Raw genomic sequence first — 19,184 nt, 5'->3', positions numbered from 1 at the left:
CTGCACAGGCCTGCATTTCCTGTCAGGAATCTTCCTTCTCGGGCAGGGTGGCGACCGTCTTCCCTGGGAGAGGCCGAGCAGCAAGTGGACAAGCTCCAGGGCTGTGGGCCCAGGCTCGGCTGCCGGGGTCTGCGTGTTGCCACTGCCGACTGTGCGACTTCGGGCTGCTCACTGAACCCCTCTGTGCCTCAGTGTCCTCACTTGTAGAATAGGTATCATGGACCGAATGTTTGTGGTTCCCCTGCAATTCATACGTTGAAGCACTAATCCCCAGTGTGGCTGTGTCTGGGGATGGGGCCTCTAAGGAAGTCATCGTGGTTAAATGAGGCCATAAGGGTGGGGCCTTGACCTAACAGGATTAGTGTCGTCATAAGAAGACACTGGACTCTCCCCCTTCCTCCCCACCTCAGAACACGCGTCCTGAATGGCCTGAGCTTCAGCTGAACGTGGCCCCTACCTGGCCTCTGACCAGTCCTTAGGCCTCACAGACTCTTCTGGGAGTCTGGGAACCGCTGCTCTGGTGTGGACACCTGCTTCCCTCCATACCCCTCCCGTCTGTTCTCCACCTGGCCACCAGAGGGAGCCTCTGAACCATAAATCAGATCATGTTGCTGCCCTCCAAGGGCTTCCTGTCACCCTTAGAATATCATCCAAACCCTGGCGATGGCACAAAGACCCCACGGGATCTGCCCTCTAACCCCCACTGTCCTCCACGATCCTTCCTGCTCCTTCTTCCCCAGCTGCCATGTTCGACACACCTACCCCAGGGCCTTTGCACCGCTGCGCTCACTGCCTGACCCACTCTTCACCCAGGTCCTCACCTCCTGCACACCTCTGCTTAGGCGTCAAAGAAGCCTTCCTGGTTCGGCCAGGTCAAGCCACAGCCCCTGTAACTGTCTCCCCGCTGACTCTGCCGGTCCCCTCCGGAGCACGTGATCTGACACTGCACGCTCTGCTGTTCGAGGTCTGCGTCCCCAGCTGGAAGGGCAGTGCCTTGAGGGCGGGGGCCCGCCCACTGAAGCCACAGCGCTGAGAGCTGTGTAGGGCCTGGCAGAGGGTGAGTTCCTCGCACATGGCTGCTGCTGACCTCGGATTGACAGAGGATCTGACTCTGTTCCCTGAAACCCGACCATCCTGCAGGAGCTGGGTCTCCACTGGACTCCCAAGGTCTTGGGGCCTCTCCCCAGTTCCAGCAGGCCTTCTGGGAGCCACAGGGAGGTGGCCTTTAGATTTTAACAGGGGCTTTTCTAAGATTTCACTTATTTATCTTTAGAGGGGAAGGCAGGGAGAAAGGGAGGGAGAAGGAGAGGGAGAGAAACATCAATGTGTGGTTGCCTCTAGCACACCCCCTACGGGGGACCCAGCCCACAACCCAGGAATGTGCCCTGATGGGGAATCGAACCAGGGACCCTTTGGTTCACAGGTTGGCACTCAATCCACTGAGCCACACCAGCCAGGGTGTAAACAGTATGTTTTCACATGTGTAAATCTTGACTTCCCCATCGTGTAACATGGCTTCAATCCTGCTGAGGGGCCCTGGGGGCTTCTGGCACTGGGGGGACAATTTTGAAAAAATTTATAGAGACTAAAAACAAGCTGCCGTGCCTGAGTAGCTCCAGCTGGTAGTCAGGGTCCCTCCGGGAGAGGGACAGCTTTGCCTTCGGGGCCAGCGAGGAACAGCAGAGGGGGCAAGGTGCTGGAGACATCTCTTGAAACATACCAATCCCGCAAAATACCTGGCTCTGAGCCTCAGGTTCAACCAAGACTCACAAAGCGCCTACTATGTGCCTGGCATTTTCACTGCCAACGAGCTTCAGACTCACGTATCTGCCCGTGATCTGGCATCTGCCCGGGGGTGTCCCAGACGTCTCACACCCACGTGCCCTGGACAGAGGGGCGGGTCTCCCCCACTGCACTCCACGCCTTCCCTGTTCTGTCCACGTCGGAGAACAGCGCCGTCGCCCTGGTTGGCCCACGCCCAGGAACCCCGCCCCCCCCCCCGAACCTGCTCTCTCCTCATCCCCACACCTAGCCCATCAGCAGGTCCTCCCGGCGTTACCTCCACCCCAGCACCCACATCCGCTTCCCACCCCCATTCAGCCCACTGTTCTGCTTTTCTGGGGACGACTGCAGTAACGTCCTGCCGGTCTCCCTGCCTCCGCCTCTCCCCGCCGATGGCTCAGGCTCCACGTAGCAGCCAGAGTGGGCTTTTGAAAACCTCAACCGGGCCATGGGTGCTCCCAGCCCCATGGGTGCCCTCAGGACCTGTAAGTAAACTTGGATGGCTGTGACCATGTCAGGCCCAGGCCTCCCTCTCCAGGCCCTCCTGGCCCGGCCGATCCAGGGCACCCCCATTCGTTACCACCGTGGGGCCTTCTCACCGCTCCCGGGTCACCGCACACCTGTCCTCACTTCGGGCCTTTGCACCACTGATCCTGCCTCCCTCGACCTCCGCCTGGTGGGCTCCTGTCGTCATTCAGGCTTGGTTCAGCGTCACCTCCTCAAGAGCCAATTCCTGCCCTCCGGAATGCTGGTCCCCATGCTACCCCCTCCCACCCATTGCTCATGGCCACATGCCATCGTTCCGTTTTTCACAGCCTCTTCACTGCTCACAAACTCCCTTGCTTGTGGACTGGTTTGGCGGGTCACTGCCTGGCCGCTGGGAGTTCAGGGCGACTCAGGCAGACACGGCCCCTGCTCTCATGACACCGACATTCGAAGCAGGAGGCTGGGAAAAGCTAAATCTCCCCCAAACTTTTCCACTACAGGGGCCAATAACTTCCTTTTTTTTTTTTTTGATAAAGCAAGTTGGGCCTCGCTCTTTGCAACCAGCCAAGTCTTTACCACGTTAGGCCCCGCAAATACGCGCTGGATCCAGCTGCCGTGTTTACTTTGCTTTGCTCTGTTTTACTCTTAATGTGTCTCCTCCTCTCTCGCTCTCCTTATCTGCCCGCCCCTCCTTCCATCCAAGACACGTCAGGTCATCATAAAAGGAGACAGCACACTGCCGTTGGCTAAAGAGACAGTCTTGGGCCCCGCTGCTACTGGGGTTCCCCACCCCTCCAAAGCTCTCTTTCTTCATCAACAAGCTTCTACCTCGATCCTCTTTTTGAAACAGGTGTTGGGCAGAGAACAGTCCTTTTCGTAGACAGGAGGGCTGAGGCCCACGTGGCTTCCCTAGACTGAACGGAACGCAAGACTGATGCTTCCAGCAGGGATGCGCCCCCCGGACTCGGGGACTGCAGGCTGGGAGGAAAACCTGCCTCTTTTCCCGAGGAGCAATGTCGGTCATGGGCTGGGCTGGTTGGGGCAGATTTGGAATTCATGGTCATCATATTTCTACTTCACCGTGTGGTCCCCAGGGGTTTCACAGGTTCTGGGGGAAACATTCCTACTAGGATAAATAGAATTGTTCTTTCATAACCAGTTTTATTTTAGGTTGCCTTTGTTTTTTTTTAATCTGGTAAACCAATAATGAGAACATAATTTACAAAGCCACAAGACCCTCCCTCACATTACTCCTCTCGTCAGCCAGAACACCCCTCTTCACCTTGGAGAAAGCTGCTTGCTCTCTCACTAGAGGTAAGCAATGTATATATTTCCCTCTTTGCTTTGGCTACCAGGAAGCTCAGGGATTAACTCTGAATTTCATTGCAGTAGGTTGTTTCAGCCAGATTTTTTGGTGCAATGCCTTACTCTAGCTTTCTATTCCTTTGCTTTAGTGGTTTCATTTAAAATATGTTTTCCGTTTGAAATTATTTCCAAATCTCTTTGACACAGGCTGGGCATAAACGAATGAATGAAATTTATTTCTGAAGCTCCTCTCCCCGTCTCCTGTCTCCCTTGGTGCTTGCTTAGAGGCACAGGAGCAGATACTTTATTTAGTTTTGAAAAAGATTTAATTTATTTATTTTTAGAGAGAGGGGAAGAGAGGCAGAGAAACACTGATGTGGTTGTGTCTCCGACCAGGGACCTGCCCCGCAACCCAGGCCTGTGCCCTGACCGGGGACCAAACTAGCGACTTTTCGGTTTGCAGGCTGGTGCTCAACCCACCGAGCCACACCAGCCAGGGTGGGAGCACATCCTTGAAGTAAGCACGGTCCCTCTGCTTGCTCTCTTTGTAAAACACATTTTTAGGGCTTCCATCCTGGCCCACTGCTAATTACTACTGACCCAGGGGGATCTATACTAATTTGCCTTAATCAACTTACTAAATAGCAAATTTCGGGAGGAAGAAACGACGCAGCCTTTATTGGATTAGTAGAACTGCCAGCGGACATCCCCTCCGGAGTGGAGAGAGAGGCCCATTAACTGCCCAGGGAAGCCGGGGAGATAATCCAGTCTAGTGTGTTTTTAATCAACTGTCGCTGGTCCTAGTTTTATGCCTCCTTAGGGGTTGCTAGCCCAAGTTTCTAGCCTCCAAAGGAAAAAGAGGGGGAAAAAAAAGGCAGTGACTCGTCCCCCAAACCAGATGCAGGTGGTTAAATACGGCGACTACGAAATGAAACCAACCTCCAGGTCATTGAAGAACAGATGGGTGTCTGCAAGGTTGAAGATCATCTCTTCCATCATCAGGCCGATGCGCACGGACGTCGTGGTGTCCTGTGGGAGGGAGGAGGGGCGGGTCACCTGTGAGCGAGCCTCGTCACCTGTCTCCCTCTCCCCCACGTCCCACCTCTGCAAGGCCTTTCTTCATCTGCACGGCTCACGCGCAGCTTGCTCACGGCTTAAAACGTGTTTCCGTGTGGGGTCAGGGTGCTAATGTGCAGCTTCTGCGATTTCCCTTCTAGATTTTCATCACTTATATTTACCCTCTTTAGTATTTCCACCTCCCCCTAAAAGCCCCTGGAATTGCAACTGTGTTCAGTGTTGCAAGGAGCAGAATGGCCTCTTGGAAATGGATGTCTTCAGGGAGGCCAGAGAGACTTCAGGGGAAGCGGTATAAACTACCGGAGAGCTGGGATGCGGGCTGTCTATTTATAGCAGTCTCTCTGTGCACTCTGCTGTGCTCCTCCTGGTGTTTTAAATGCCACTGACAACAGAGATTAATTATAAAAACAAACACACAAACAAAACCCACTAGGGTGCATCCTAAACCAGGGAAAACGAGGCAGCCATTAAAAAAAGGAAGTGATGCTAGTGCTATTGACATGAAATTGTCATAAAGAAATACAGTGTAAGTTACGAATGCAAGTTGTATCACAGTGTCACGTGGGACACACATCCGGCAATAAAATGGTCCATTCTTGCTCTCCCTTTCTTTTCTATAGACACGGCATGGTGGATCCCATTACCCTGTACCCACATTTGGGGTCCCTTCCTGAAGAGTTTCTCCCTGTGGGAGGGTGAGGTCTACCAGGAGATGTCCAACTAAATCTCATCTGCTGTCTGTTCTTCTATAGCTCATGAGCTAAGAATAATTTTTTACATTTGTTTGGACAGTGCATCATCCATGGCTATTTTTGTGCATTGAAGGCAGAGGAGAATAATTACAACAGAGACCCTCTGTCCTGTAGAGCCCAAGATGTTTACTCTGGCCATTCCCAGTCTGCTGGCCCCTGATATAGACCTTCCCTGTTAAACTCAGGTGTGACCATGTGACTTGCTCTGGCCAATGATCGGTGAGCAGAAGTAATGCTTCACTTCTGGTGGGAAGCTTTAAGAGTCAGTGCATGGTTTGCCACGCTGTCTCTCTTCCCCTGTCACAAGACTAAGTGCTCCAGATAACAGCTACCCTGACAGCCTGGGTTCCAGAGTAAAGACGATGTGAGTTGGGGCTGCAACAGACCACAATGAACATGGACCCTCAGTGAGATTTGGGGGAATGTTTGTTATTGCAGCATAACCTCGCCGATCCCAACCGACGCATGTGGAAAATACGTAGTGTGAGGGTTCTCAGCCCTGGCTGTACAATGAAATGATGTGAGGAGCATTTTAAAATCCCGAGGCTCAGCCCTGGCCCGGTAGGTCAGTGAGTTAGCGTGCTGTCCCGATACACTGAGGCTGTGGGTTCGATCTTCGGTTAGGGAATACACAAGAAGCAACCGATGCATAAATACGTGGAACAACAAATCGATGTTTTTTTTTCTCTCTCAAATCAATAAATAAAAAAATTAAAAGAAAAAAATCCTGAGGCCAAGGTTGCACCCCACACCTGTAAAATCAGAATTGCCGCGGGTGGGGTCGGGGCATCAGGAATGTTTAAAGCTCCACTGCGTGCTTTCGATGTGCAGCCAAGGTTAAGAACCACGGGTCTAAAAGGACGTACAACACTTAGTGATGTTCCTGGTTAATATCTATCGCATGTTTCCTCCGTGCCGCTTTATAAGTATTAACATTTAATTCAGGCAAAGCTCTTGGAGGTGAGTACTATGATTTTCTCACTTTATAGATGAGAAAACAGAGGCTCACAAAGGTTAGGTACCCTGCTCAAGGTCATCTGGCTAGGAAGTGCGGGGATTTGAACCCAGAAGATCCGAGTCCAGAGCGGCACTGGTTTCCAGGAGGTCCGGAAGGGGCCGGGGGTCGGGGAGGGGCACAGGGGCCCTTGTACTGGCACTCTTATACCTCGCTTCCTGTTTTTCACCAAAAGGCTGTATTGCTTCTATTATAAAAATAAATAATCAACGACATCAACCCTTCTTGACCCCTCAAAAAAATGTAGCCAGTGATCTCAGCTACACACACACACACACACACACTGGAGCATGAAGCCCAGGAACACAGCCAGCCAGCGAGAAACACCTCATCAGGGCCCGCCCCCAGCGCTCAGCCCTCGGAGTCCCGGCCGGACGCCGCAGGGGAGAGCACTCAGTGGAGAGCGAAGACAAAACAAGGAAAACAAACTTTTCGGGGCCAAGGAGGGAATCACTGTGTGACCTCGGAAGAGGTTTCGGGGGTGACTTCACACATGACTCACACCCCAGCCGTTTCACCTCCGTGTAACAGCACATCCCTTCTGGGCCGGGTGGCCTGTGCCCCGACCACCGGCGACCAGAACGCTGGGCAAGGAGCAAGAAGAAGCTGCTATTCAGACTCAACTGCAGAAAGGATTTGCTTAGAGGAATGTCCACTCCCAGGCCAGCGCACAAAACAGGGAAAGTAATCATTGTACCCAATGTGGCTTATCTGTGGAACATAGTTTATAGGGTTTTAAGGAGGCAAATGCTCGGTGCTGACAGGGCAGAAGTGACCATTTATCGATATGGGGGCGGGTGTGGCCAGAAAGCTCGAGCGTGTGATGGGGCAAGGACTGAAGAGAGAGCTGAATTCTTCTAGTCGGGGAAGCCAGAGAACACGCCTAAGGGGGAAAAAAAGATCAAGAAGTAGTAACGTAGGTAGGTTACTTAGGAATTTGGAGGTAAATGCCAAAAGACTCAGCACCAGTTCAAAGCTGTCACCTCTGGGCAGAAAGAAAGGGGGTGGGGGTCACTGGGGACGCTATTTCTCATTACACGTCCCTTTGGAGGACTAGCTGAGTTTTAGCTCTAGGCATAATTGTCTTGGATTAAAAAAAAACTAAATTAAAAATAAAACATTCTCAGTAATTCCACTTCTCATGATCTATCCTAGGAAACAACCCCACACATGCATGCAAGCAAGGGACGAGTAAAAAGATGTTCCTTTCAGAACTGTTTGTAAATAGGAGAAGACTGGAAAAGGATTTCGCTATCCAGCCAAAGGCAATCAGAGAAATAAAATAGAGTAGTATATCCAACCATGGAAAACTAAATTCAGTTGAAAGGAATGAAACTGACTTTCATGTATAGTGAACATGGATACACCAAAAAACATATTATTGCGTGAAAGTAGCAATCTTCTGAAAGTTATATACTGCCCGTTGTTACCAGGTAGTAGGCCTTGAGAGCCTGTACTGTGTATCAGAGACACACAAAGTGTTCCTACTGCTTCCCCCTGGGCACTTACATATTTGTAAATATCCGGAAGGATATACCTGGAGTCAGAACAATAATGACTTCCGGTCGGCAGAGAGGTGGGGACAGGAATTAGCGGTGTTGATGATCGAGCTAAATCAGCATGATCTAGAATACACTAACATTTTAGAGAAGAGAAGGGATTCAAATATTTATTATATGTTGAATAATTAAAACAAAAATTCAAAGGCACCCAAATGTTTCTGAGGAGAACCCTTAGAATACCCACGTATTCCTTGAGCATTCTCGTTATTTCTGGTTTTCCTAAAATCTGCCTGCATGTTGCTCAGCGGATTGTTTTGAACCGTGGAGGTGGGACCTCCATCGAAGGCACTTGACGAAAACTCATTGTACAGAGGCAGAAAAGTCTGGAACAGCCCAAGAAACGCACGAGTGTCCCGGGAGTTAAGTAACGCAGAGTGTTACGCTGGCCCGGGCCACATTATCCAAGTAGAAAATATTTTTCCAGGCCTGCAAAGAATGAGAAACTAAGAAAAAAAAAACCAAAACGATGGAGACTCAGCATTAATGAATGTGAAATACATCTGGAGTAAGGGCGAGACAAAAGCCATCGGTTTCATTGTGAGCTGCCTGCTGCCTACGTCCCTAATATACCCCCACCAACATACCGCCCTGGGCGGCAGCCTTCAGCCACCCTGTGTGGCTTCGGGGGCAGGGGCCCTCGTTCTGACCCAGCATGCCACCTAGTGCAATAAAGCCTAAAATGTGGGAGTCTTCACACCATGTTCCTCAGCTGATAAAAGGCCACTGACCCACTCAGGTCCACTCTGATCCCTCTACCATGTTACGAGGCCATGAGGATGGCCTGAGAGAGCGTGTGAACACCCGGCCGGCCATGCAGCAGGCTCCGCCAGCGCTGGCCATGGGCGCAATGCCCCCAGCCCACTTTCTCACACCCTCAAGCGGAGAAGCTGTTTCTGTAAACCCAGCCGGAACACCCACGCAATCAGAGGGTTCCATCTCACATGAAAACCATTTTCTTCATCATTACATGCTCTTTGGAGTAAAGAAAAAAAATTCAGCGGTTAATTTCCTAAACAAGCAACAGCAGAAACAGATTTGCTTTTTAAGAAATGGTCCATTTAAACCAGAATGGAGACCCGAGAAAAGGGAGTTTTTCCAAAACAGACTTCAAGTTGTCACTTGTCCGGCGAAGGGCTGTGCTGGGGGCAGGTGGGGCTGGGGTGGATGGAATGTCATCTTGGAGAGTTCGTGGGTGGTTCTCTCCCAGCGGAGGGACCAATCAGACTGGGGCGCTGCAGGGTTTTTTTTCAGCGTGCCCTAATGTTCTACAGATTTCTCAGGGTTCGTTTGGTTTTGATGACGGGGGGGGGGGGGGGGGGGGGGGGTAAGCATGCATCCATTTACGAGGCTGGCTGCATTGGGCACCCCTCCCCCGACCCCAGGCAGATGCTGGGGACCTGATTGCAGCTCCGTAACCGAATTACTACGCATTCGCACTCTCGGTGAGGTTCTCTTAATGAGAGGAGCTGGCGAGGACTTTCGCCAGATGGACCACTCTCAGATCTGCCTTGTGGATCGGGAAGTTATCTTGTGACATGTGGCTGGATTTTCTGGATGGAGGCGAGAAGGTAGGAGTGAAAACAAACAAACAAAAATCTTTCTAAAAACAAAATTAATCGGATGTCACACATGCATGAAGAAAATGGCACGTGGATTCCTGGAGGTTTAAAAACCCCGATGCAAAAACTGGTCAGGGTTAATGAAGATGAGAGCAGTTACATGAGTTTTCTCTCAAGGGTCTCTGTCACCCCCAACTCGACAAGCTCCCCAATAGAAGCTGTATCCCCAGAGGCCTGGGGATACAGGTCCCAATAAATGCTTCCCAGTTCCGACAGGTTAGGACGCAACCGTTTTCATTACAAAAATGCCCACGTTGTTTTTTTTAACCAAAAAAGTTGTTTTCATGCCCCACAACCTTATTTGTCCATTAAAGAATTCGCTTTTTTGAGTTTTCCAAGTTTTTATACGAGATGGCTCTAAAGGGTGTTTAATTCCAAGAAGTGAGATCCACATTCAGCGATTCAGCGTCACAACCCTTTGAACAGAAGACAGGCGCACCCCCACATTCACCTTGAAGTTGGCTTCCACGACTGTGGTCTTTTGCAGGACTCCCACATCTTCGCCATTGGTCTCACCGAGTGTGTTTACAGGAACTAATAACGTCAGATCACGTACTTTATTAGGCTAAAGGTGCTTAAGGCAGATTGTTGTCAGATTTAAAAAAAAATACACGCCCGGTCTAGAACTGTCGATGTCCACCGTTAATGAAATAAACGACCCTGTTAACGAAGTTGCACTTCCAACGTGGGAAGAAATGAGCAGCAGCTGCCCTGTGAAAATCAGCCCCCATTCTCTTCTCGGGGCTCAGCCTGGCTTTCCTCCCTAATCACTGCCGGGCTTCGAGGGGGACAGAAGAAGGCCCCTACTGCCTCTGAGCTTTTGTGCCTTTCATTTCCTGGACTCGAGGTGGAAAAGCAGAGATGCCGTGTTAAATCCCCGCGTCTCACAGCTCCGCCCCTCCCCCAACGCCAGCAATGGCTCCTCCGGAACCAGACGCCTTGGCTGAGGCTGGAAACCGGATCCCTGTAGTGACCCTGGAGGGCCCCAGGCCCCTTCTTGGCTCCCCGGCCTTTCCCCCAGCATATGGGAGCCTGAGACTTTTTAGGGTGCCGTCACACGGGAGTCAAAAAGAAGTATGACGTGGGGAGACCCATTTTAGGAACCAACTTCAGGGTCTCTCTAGGTCCATTAATGGAATCAAATGCAGCATTTCCAAAGCAAATGTTCAGACAAAATCCAACCAACCAACCAATCAACCAGCCAACCAAGAAACCAACCGCAAAGAAAACACACTCAGTAAATGCCGTCATGTTCTCCCAGCGGCCTAAGGTGAGCCACCTCCAGGTCTGCTTTGCCGGCATCAGGGCTGTCTTGGGTGCAATGCCAAGGTCAGGTCAGGGCTCCGAGGCGAGGACGGAAAGCCCGGTCTTGACCCTGAGATGCTTCGCCTCTGACATCCTGCGTGTTAGGTTCCCTTCCGGTCCCAGGCCTCGGACGGAGCAGACCCCGTCCCGGGCGTGAGCCCTCCCGGCCCGGACTGTTGGCTCGTCTTTCCTGCTCCAAACACGTCTCGGCGTGCTCCCAGGGGGCAGAAGTCGTGGTGGCTCCAAAGAGACATCTGGAGATTCCTGAACAGTTCCCTCAGCACGGAGCTTCTCGGAGGCTGAACTCGGTTAACCCTGCTTCGTGCTCCTCCCGGGCGTTTCCGAAGGAGGCTTGCAGACGGACCACTCGGAGGTGGCGGTCTGGGGACGGGAAGAGGCTGTCAGGCAGGCACGCGCTGGTGGGCTCACCTGGAGCTGACATCTGGGTGAGGGCGGTCAGCTCCTTGGATGTGTTCCTGCCACATGTCTGGGGGCCTGGGGAGCCGTCAACATCACCGAGATAATTAGTGACGTTGAAAGAAGCGGTTCGGCCCAGTTCTTTACGGGGAATGATTGGTGGGTGCATTAGCATTGATTCCGTGTGTTTGCAAAATGTCTCTGGGATGAAAAATGTGAACATTCGTGAATCGGGGATTTTCAGCTTCGGCACAGATGACGTTCAGAGACAGGTCCGTCCTTGTCGTGGGGGCTGTCCTGTGCGCTGTGGGATGTTTGGGTGCAGGCCTGGCCTCCGCCCACTAGGTGCCAGCAGCACCCGTCACCCAGTTGTGACAACTGAAAGCGACCCTAGACACTGTGTCTGGGAGGCAAAATTACCCCTTCTCCCTGCCCCCGGGGAAACCACTGCTCTAAATGGTTTTAAAATAATGAAAAGCCTTGGTCCTCAGTGCCAGTCAATCAACTTGGTGCTTGTGGAGTGGGCAACCTTATTAATGAAACTGGCTTTCTGACCAAGTGATGAGCTAAATTAAAAAAAGAAAAATCTTAAACAACCAGCATAGTGGGAGATGCTGTTCTCCTGTCTCATCGCTTGTCTCCAAGGGCAGCGCGTGGGACCCGGTAGGTAGTTCGGGACCGACCACTGCGGCAGCCGGGAACCCGTCCGCAAACTGGGCTCTGCCCTTCCTGCCGGGAGCCGTGCGACTGGGGGCAAGTCGCTGTGCCCGGTTCCTTGTCTGTCCGTCTGGTGTGGGTAGCTGCGGCATTTGCCTCCTGACGTGATGGGGAGGAGAGAGGAGCTGATATGTCAAGGAAAGCTCTGGGGATGAGCGGTGGGTTCAGAGCACACACTGCTGTGGGGCGAGTCCTTATCTGAAGCAGAATGCCTTGTGGGGGGGGGCCCATTGGCCACACCCAGCACTTGCACTTGGTTGTCTTTCTCAGGTACCGCTGGAAGGCGAGGTGGGGGTGGGGGGGTTACTGCAGGGTTGCAGCTCAGCCTGGCCTTTTCCCACCCAGCCCCTGCTCCTCAGCTCAGCGCCCAGACTGCCGTGAGCCAGGCTTGTGTCTCGGAGGGGACCCTGTCTGGGCTTGCGGACGTTTGCTGCCAAGGGCGGGCTTGGCCACTCTGGAGACGGCTCGCAGACGCAGGCAGCCCGCCACCTGCGTTTGCCTCGCCTGTCTTCTGTGATCACGCTGACGTCCCGAACATCGGGACAATGGGCTCCTGCACCTAGCCTGGAACGGAGACCTCTCCCCATCCCCTCCCTTTTAAAGGAAAAACACACGGACACACAAAACCAGTCAAAGCCGTCACACCATGGGAGCCAACTGGGTCTTTAAAAAAAATCACTGCCAAGTAGCTGTTTACAAGCTGAGCAAATAATTACTCTGCCACAAGGAAGAAAAGTATTAATTAAAGCTATTCATTAAACAAGCCGCGCTATTCTGCCGGGTTTATCTCTTGGAAGTGTCAGCCAGAGGTTAGGGATGGATTAAGACACAATGCAGGGCTTTGCCGGTGAAATCTCCTCCTTGTGGTTAGCTTTGAATAATAAAGTTGTCATTAAAAGAGAGAATTTAATGGTTTTAATTGGGTTTAATTACTTGGAAACTCCTGGAAAACAGATCAGCTTGTTCAAAAGAGGAAGACAAGAAAATGATGGTTGTAAAGGAAAAACAGGCTGATTCACATGTTTGAACAGTCAAGTTAAAAAAAAAAAAAACACCCGGTTTCTTTGGTGGTTTCACAGGAGAACACAGGAACCAGAAAGGACCTCTTAGCTCAGCAAATGGGCCTATTTGTACCAACAAGAATTCCACCGAAAGCGCTGCGAGACAAATCCCGTCGTCCCCGAATCCCGGAAGAGTCATGCGGATGACACATGATGAAACTGCGCTCGGATCGAAGGGAACAAAGGAGACGTCTAAACGGGTTCCCCTTCGGAGCTTTATGCAACACCTCAATCTCCTAGACTTTTTTTATCCTTTGGAAAATGTTCTTTCAGCTGGAAGTATCTAGCAGCTTTTAAAGCATTTTCCTAGGATGTAAGTTTACAGACAAAAGACCCCCAATAAATAAATAGCTAAGCGGAGCTGTGAATGTGGAATAGGGGCCCGCCGTCCTGATGAGCCCCCCTTGAGGGGTCCTTGGACTCTGAGTGTTTAGAAAATGAAAGTTCCAGGCAGACCCCGATGAGCTGAGCACCCCATCAGGCCCGGGACCGACGGGCATCTCAGCGTGGGGAGTCCACAGACGTTCACACCAAGTGCCTGAGTCTCAGCAAGTGCCCGCCGCGGCTGCGCAGCGCTGGCACCCCTCGTCAGCGCTGTGAGCCTTCCACGTATTATTATTAATTATTATTATTATCAGCGGTAGCGATACTTCGGCATACCTCCCATAGAGAGGACATTCTTCGACCATCAGCAACATGCTTCTCCAGCTGCAGCTCTTTAAAAGACAACTGTTCACTAATTTACTATTATTTGTTATTATAGTTTATTAACTTCACCCGCAGAAGCTGGGTACCGTGCACCAGGCACAGTTCTAAGCAGTTCCCACGTATTAGCTCAGCGAGCCCTCGCCCGCCGACCCTGCGAGGTAAGTGATCGCCGTTACATGCATGCTACAGCGGTACACATCGAGGCACAGGGAAGCCACATGACTTGCCCGAGGCCACATGGGTAGGGAGTGGAGCTGGCTTTGAACTCGAGCAGTCTGGCTCCAGAGCTCCTACTCTAGACCAGAGGTGGTGAACTTCTCCATAATGGGCCAGATAGCAAATATTTCAGGCTCTGTGGCCCGTATGAGCTCTGTCACAACTACCCAGTTCTGCTGTCCTAGTGTAAAAACAGCCAGAGACAATATGTAAACGTATGGGCATGGCTGTGCGCTAATAAAACTTTATTTAAAAAAAAACAGATGGCAGGCCAGATCTGGCCGACTCCTGGTGTAGACCATTATGCCCACTGGCTCCTTGCTCTCAGACACCGCAAGTCCCTTCCCACGTGGAGCTTACAGTCTGCTGGAGGGGGCGGGCCTTGAAGCACTAAGACATGGTTCATTTCGGACGGTGACAAGTGTTCTGAAGAAAGTGAAACGTGAGGATGTGCCGGAGGGGTGAGAGCGAGCGAGCGAGCGAGGCTGATGGAGTGCGTCTGTGTCTATGTGTGTTGTGGAGGGCTCTTGGACAGGGTGGTCCTGGACGTCCTCTCTGCAGAGGTGACATTAAAGACTCAAATGAAACAAAGGAGCCAGCCACGGGACGATGAAGCAGAGGGAATGGCCAGTGAAAAGGCCCTGAGGCAGGAACACATGTGGTGTGTTTGAAAAGCACTCCAAAGTGTGATATCTGGCATGGGGAGAGACTGGGGTTGGACCGAAAGGTGGAAGGTTGGCTGGGAAACCTGGGGGCCTGGTGACTGGCTGTGGTCAGCCCGGGCGGGGGCGGGGGGCCGAGGGACTTAGAATCGCCTTGGCAGTGCGGGGTCTGTCCCCTTCTCTGCCACTCACTAGCTGGGTCGTCTTGGGCAGGGCCTCGGCGCCCTTGTGGGTAGGGTGATGGTCACCATGTCTGCCTCGTAGTTTTGTCTTGAGGACCAAGGAGATGACACGCAACCCGGTGCCATACATGTGGGGAGAGACATATAGTTTTTATCCATATAATCAAAGGTTTCTGGGTATGGGTTACCGTATATTGTCGTGTATAATGAGCACGTTTTGCTCAAATTTTTGAGGGAAAAATAAGGATGCACATTACACATGGGTAGTACTAATTCTGCATCTATATAAATGTTTTTTAATTTTTTATTCTTATGCATTAAAAGAATAACTGTAGACAAGCCGTAATGATATCCATATGCAAAATAATACCCTGGAATACGATAGTCAGTTTTGTTTCTAAATATAGTGAAATAAAAAATTGAATTAAAAAATCAAAATGAAAGATTTTGTTCCTGAAAGTCTGGGCCAGAAACGCGGGCGCGCAGTATAGACGGGAGTGCATTTTACACGGCATGGTGCGGTGTAAGCTACTGACTGGGAGTCACTGTGAAAGTAAATACCGTTTTCTTTTAAGCTCTAGACGCATAAAGTGGGCAATGACTGAAATGGACCTACTCCTCAAAAGACCACCAACACTAAAACTCACCCAGGATGACATAGCGGCAGGTATGAGAGAAATGGAATTCATAGTCAAAACCCTCCCACAACGTAATCTCCGGGCTCAGATGGTCTCACTGGGGAATTCTACTGGATGTTTCAAGGCGAGTTAGCACCAACGCTCCACGGCCTCGGCCAGCAAGTAAAAGAGGAGGCAACGCTTCACAACTCATTTTAGAAGGCCAGTGTTTCCCTGCCACCAAAACCAGGTGAAGAGAGCATTTCAAAAAAAAAAAAAGAACAAACATAAACATCCACATTTTTCAAGTAAAAAATGTCCATCGTTCACCAGCTCCAGGAACACGGCCGTTGGGGAAACCAGGCTGGTCTTTTGAGGTCAGGGGGGCAGGTGTGGTTCTTCCAATTGCACGGACGAGCGAACCTCTATCTAGTTTCAAAATACTGTCACCAGCTCATAGAGAAACTCCACGGCCATGAGGCAGCGGGTCCCCAATCTGTCTCTACGGACTGACCTATTCCGGACGTTATGTATGAACAGAATCACACTGTGTGTGGCCTGGTTCTTTCTCCTGGCGTGATGTTTTTAGGGTTTGTCCGTGTTGTAGCATGGACCGGAACTGCATGCCCTTTTGTGGCTGAAAGACACCCCATTGTATGCAGACCCTATGATGTATTTACCCATTCATCCTCAGATGGACTTTTCCAAAAAGACTCTTCTACTGAGTATTTCTGCGTTGAGGTCAGCCCCAGCAGAGGAGCCTGCGTGGGAGCTTGCTTACCCTGCTCTGCCCTCAGAGAGGCCCACAGGTTCACTAATTCACAGAAGAAGTGTGGGCAGCAGGCCTGCTGGGGGGAGACCTTCTACTTCCCTGTCAAAGGCAACGCCCGGTACAACCTCCTTGACACCTTGCTGCCTGCCATTCACCGAGCGACACCCTCATCACCGAGGGTGCTCTTGGGATTTCCAGCCATCTCGGGAGCCCCATTGTTGGGAAATAAGCACCGTAAAAAGGTGCAGGTGGGGCCCCGGGTGGGGGGGAGGGGAGGCAGCTTTTCACACTGCTAGTTAAGTGGAAAGGAAAACGGGTCCCTATTATTTCAGTCCGCAGGGCGTCTGGGATTTTTTTTTCACCACTTATCATTGTGAGCGGCGGCAACCCCTATATTTACAGAGGACAAAAGAGCTCACTCTACCCCGACAGACAATTTGTTGCAGGGTTTTTTTGCATTGGAGATTTAAATCCCTCTTATTAGTATTTTTTCCAGATGCCCTCCGGCATTCCCTGGAAGGTGGGGCTAGCGAAGGGGGGAAAAAAAGTTGGCAAGAGCTGTCCAGGGAAGCAGCCGGCGTTTGTTAGATTTGTGGGTGGAAAACGGGGCGTCTAAACTCACCCGACACTCCCCGCCGAAGTTGAGGGATCCTGCGAGGTCTCTCCAAGCGGCGGAGTCTCTGCTAATGAGCACTTTTCTGACAACCCCAAGCCATCTCTAAAATATATTTTATGTTGGAAATAATCCTTTAATGCTCTAAAATACATCAGCAGAGGCTCTTGGCAAGGAGGCCCCCTGGCTCAGGGAAGGGCTATTACAGGGGATTAAATCTACAAAGGGTCCCCCCCCCCCCACCTCCCGGGGGCCCTGGGAACCTCCTTCAGAACCTGTAGGACACTCTTCCAAGCTTCCAGCCTCCTGCCCGGCCACCCCCGCGAGAGTGACAGCTGCAGACATGTGCCTGTTGCCCTCGCTAGGTGGAAGGGAGTGACACGTTAGGTCCCCGACCCTGGTCCGACAAAGCAAATAATCAGTGCTGGGGAAGGCGATGGAGGCCACCATTTCTTTATTAGCCACGGAGACTAAATCCCTTTTCCTGAACTGAAAAGAGAGCTGTGGGGTGGGGGTGGGGGTGGGGGTGAGGGGGGGGCGGCGAGGATTTAAATACAAGGTTTAACCCCCAGTGGGGGAAAGAAATCTCCGACTTCCTCAGAAAATCCTTTCCAAATTGTATTCATCTTGACTTAATCCACATCTACTGAGTGAATTAGGCAGTATTTATTTTGAAAATCTATTTTATAGAGTTCCAAGGACTCTGTTTTCCTTGGGCCGAGCCGGCTCCGTTTCAGATCTGGGGGCTGCGGCGAGGGAGGGACAGGGCCGGGCTTTCGGCTTCCACGGGCCGGCCTCACATGGCTGACACAAGGTAAATAAACACAGCTGAGCCCGCAGGAACGGGGAGGTTTTCTCATTAAAGAAATAAAATAAACAGATGTCCTTAAGCACTTTGGCTTGTGTTTTGTCAAAGGGTGGAAAGCTCTGGATGTCTGAAAGGCAGAGGGCGGCATCTCAAGGTAGATGGCGGGGGGGGGGGGGGGGGGGGGGGGGGGGTCAGGGGCGGGTGGGGTGGGGGTAGAAGAGAAAGGAAAGGCAAGAATCCGTGGTTCCCTAAATTAACTAATAGTCCTCCAGAGAGGGCACTTTGGATTTGAACCGTAGCAACTTCTACAAATAGTTTTTAACTGCAGGGTCATAAAACCAGGGTTTTTTATTTCTTTCCCGGTCTGTAAAGCAGTAACGGGCCGGCCAAGCTGCGTATCCCCGACTGGATCTGATTGAATCCTGATGGCACCGCGATGGGGATCGGATTCCGGAATCCGAGCGGGAACCGCGTAAAGACGCCGCCGTGGAGGAGTGATGGGGGGGGAGGCCTGCGGCTGGCGGCGGGGGCGCGGGAGCCAAGATCTGACCGGGTTCTCCCTCCCCAGCCCCTTCTAGGTTCACAGAGAGGCTGGCTGGATCCATGAGCAAAGCTGTCACCAGGTGACTTCACGGCTTACGTCTTGCTTCCCAGACTAATTAACGTGTGAAGGAACCACCTGGAGGTCCAGTTTAAGTGTCCATTCCAGTCCAGTACCTCTGGGATGGGGCCTGAGATGCGGACCACACCGCAGGTAGCCGGGGGGCACTATGTTACAACAGGGGTCTGGGAGTGAGGAGTTCCCGTTCTGACCATGAACTCCGAGCATTCAGACCCCCTTGACACCTTAGTCTGGGTCTCCCCAAAGCAGACCCCCACCCAGCCTAGGATTCAGGGACAGGCAGTTTACCTGCGAGGTGACCCTGGGAAGCATTAGTTGGCAGAGCGTTAATAAGGATGGGCCCGTGAGCGGGTCACTGCTGTGGGTAACTGGGGCTCCGTCCCCCTGGGTGTCACATGGGAGACTGTTAAGAACACCCCAGAGTGTCACAGGTTCCCCGCCATCATGCCTGTGGAAATGGAGAGGCTTCAGGGGCAAAGGTGTGGCCTCAATGGCGCTAACCGAGAGTGCACCCCCAGCCTTCTGATCAGGAGCAGGACGGTGCTCGTCTGCAATCAAACAATCACACCGAGAAGGGAACCCCTGAGGCTGTGTGAGCCGAGCCCCGTGGAGCTGTGAGCCTCCATCGGGTGGGCATGCGGGCCTGGGAGGAAGGTTGGAGGGACTTCTCCGTAGAGGGGACACGGGATGAGTGTTGCTGCCCCCCCCCCCCCCCGTCTGTTTGTTGGAAGCGGAGGCGGTGGGTGGTGGCAGGGATTTAGACCACACCGAGTGAGCAGGATCCCCACCCGTGAACATGGATTCCCAGGACAGATGGACTTTGGGAGGTAACGAGCCCGCCTCTGGGGAGGACCCTAAGGGCGTGGTTTGGAAACCCCTGGCAGAG

The 19,184-nt window shown here is 52.0% G+C and overlaps 1 protein-coding gene across 6 annotated transcripts in view; it reads right to left on the bottom strand.

Annotated features, from left to right (window-relative positions):
- EYA2 (EYA transcriptional coactivator and phosphatase 2) overlaps positions 1-19,184 on the bottom strand; it is a 203,312-nt gene that overhangs the window by 22,657 nt on the left and 161,471 nt on the right. For all 6 annotated transcript variants that reach the window (XM_036009933.1, XM_036009928.1, XM_028524136.2 and 3 more), the window contains one exon: positions 4,513-4,602. In XM_036009933.1, the coding sequence (XP_035865826.1) occupies positions 4,513-4,602 (90 nt within the window). The remainder of the gene's footprint in view (positions 1-4,512; positions 4,603-19,184) is intronic.

The sequence above is a fragment of the Phyllostomus discolor genome, chromosome 9 (genome assembly GCF_004126475.2).
Source record: "Phyllostomus discolor isolate MPI-MPIP mPhyDis1 chromosome 9, mPhyDis1.pri.v3, whole genome shotgun sequence".
Lineage (NCBI taxonomy): Eukaryota > Metazoa > Chordata > Mammalia > Chiroptera > Phyllostomidae > Phyllostomus > Phyllostomus discolor.
This window is presented reverse-complemented; position numbering and strand designations above follow the sequence as displayed.